This window comes from Verruconis gallopava (assembly GCF_000836295.1).
Source record: "Verruconis gallopava strain CBS 43764 unplaced genomic scaffold supercont1.335, whole genome shotgun sequence".
Classification (NCBI taxonomy): Eukaryota; Fungi; Ascomycota; class Dothideomycetes; order Venturiales; family Sympoventuriaceae; genus Verruconis; species Verruconis gallopava.
Genome location: NW_015622471.1, coordinates 1 through 1,761, shown reverse-complemented (window position 1 = coordinate 1,761; position 1,761 = coordinate 1). Strand labels below are relative to the sequence as shown.

The 1,761-nt window shown below is 48.2% G+C and overlaps 1 protein-coding gene across 1 annotated transcript; it reads right to left on the bottom strand.

The window, feature by feature from the left end:
• Window positions 1-846: 846 nt before the first annotated feature.
• On the bottom strand, window positions 847-1,723 carry PV09_09862 (uncharacterized protein; the record flags this gene model as incomplete). Its single annotated transcript, XM_016364010.1, has 3 exons — window positions 847-1,346; window positions 1,399-1,454; window positions 1,514-1,723. Coding segments are annotated over 3 exons (426 nt in total), but the record flags the coding sequence as incomplete, so codon positions are not given.
• Window positions 1,724-1,761: the final 38 nt, after the last annotated feature.

Here is a 1,761-nt window from a genome sequence, read left to right as displayed (position 1 = left end):
CATCGAAAGGACCGATAGCTTAACCGATATACGCTTGGTTGTGTAATAGAGTGGGATCCTAGAGGAGAAATAACTGAAGACTAGTGACATATTAACGATAGCTTTATATACTTATGAAAGAGAGAAATAAAATGGCCAAACCCCAGATCCGGCTCGTTACACTGGGCGGCTCGCGACGCCGACACCCACATTACTTGTCTCATATGATGATGAATCCTGCGCTGTCAGCGGAATGGCTTCGATCCGAGGACTGATAGGAATAGGTAAATCACAGGGGAAGGACCAACAAAGCAAGGTTAATAACGTAATTAGCCAATCGGAGAATATTGCGAAGAGTTGTGGGGGTGGCGCTATTTAAGGTTTGGCCCTTGCATTTTGTAGCTGTAGATCGTAACTGCGGTTAGACATCATTCCTCCGCTTTCATCACCTCAGAAAGAGAACACAGGCGATACCCTCGTAGCGACGCCCAAAATTGCCGGGATATACAACACCTTTCTTGATGGCAGTAACTGATTTCCACTGCAACTGGCACCAATAGGTGGAGGTGGGCGACGGTGGGCACGACGACAGCCAGCTGGTTAGCGACGCTTGGGAGGTGATGGGCTGGTGGGGGGAGCAGTGGGCAGCGGTGGACACAGCGTCAGGTTGAGGTTTGGCGATGCTTGGGAGCTGATTTACAGGTGCAGGTGGTGGTGGGGTGTGCCCGCGACTGGTTGTGATGCAATTTTGGGGTTGAGGTCAACTGACGCCAGTCCGCATATCTCGTGGACGACTTCTCGTACCAGGGAAAACTGCAGCTTTCGTTTGAGCTCCGATTCTGCCTCTCTGAATTAATTATATTCGGCTTCATGGCTAGGGGTTATCTCAGATTCATGGTGCCGATGAAATAGGTGACTTCATTGATGTGTCGATGTGGTGCTGGGAGGTACCATACTCTCTGGATCACTTCACCGCGAAGAACAATTGTGTGGTTTTGATTTCGTTTGCGCACAACGTGCTGAAATTAAAGGAAACTTCCGTACTTTCGGTTCGTAGAAATTAGCTCAATGAAATCCTTAGCTGCATTTGCCCGTGGCCAGATGCTCAGCGCCGCAACACTTGCGACACGCTCTGCAGACATGAAAGCGGAACAGGCCAGTGTACCCTCTAACCGTCCAATATGTTTGATTGTTTCTAACTGGTTGACTAGTCAAGCTCAATCGAATCCAACTCTTCTCCGTGTGCCACTATGTAGTCAATCAGGAGGTATTTCCACTCGACAATCTTGTCATAAGCTCGCTGAGCAAGCGCTTCTTCATCCTCATCGCCATCAAAGGCCAGTTCGCCATCACAATATGTGTCAAGGCTGCCCCATATTAGCCTTCACGTACAATCTTCAGCTCATTGATAGTACTTACATGGAAAGGCAGTAAGTCATCGCACGGCAAATGCACCAATACTTAGTTCCTTCGTCCTAGCAACATGTTAGCATTCGTAGATGATATTTAGATATAGGCAGGCAAAGTCGCATACTGGCTCAATACACTGAGCAGGATCTCTTCCAAGGTTATTATCCACCCAGCAAAAATCACATTGTTCGCGATACCCAGTACCACCTCCCTTGCAATTGAGTCCCCCATAATCATATTCATCGTCAGCTGTTGCTTCTCTATGGTTGTGAGCGTAGCCATCGGCGACGGCACGGAGGCAAGGGTAGCAGAATACATAGGAATGACTGTCAGGCTTTGGTTGGAAATTAGTACGGAATAGGCAATATTTTG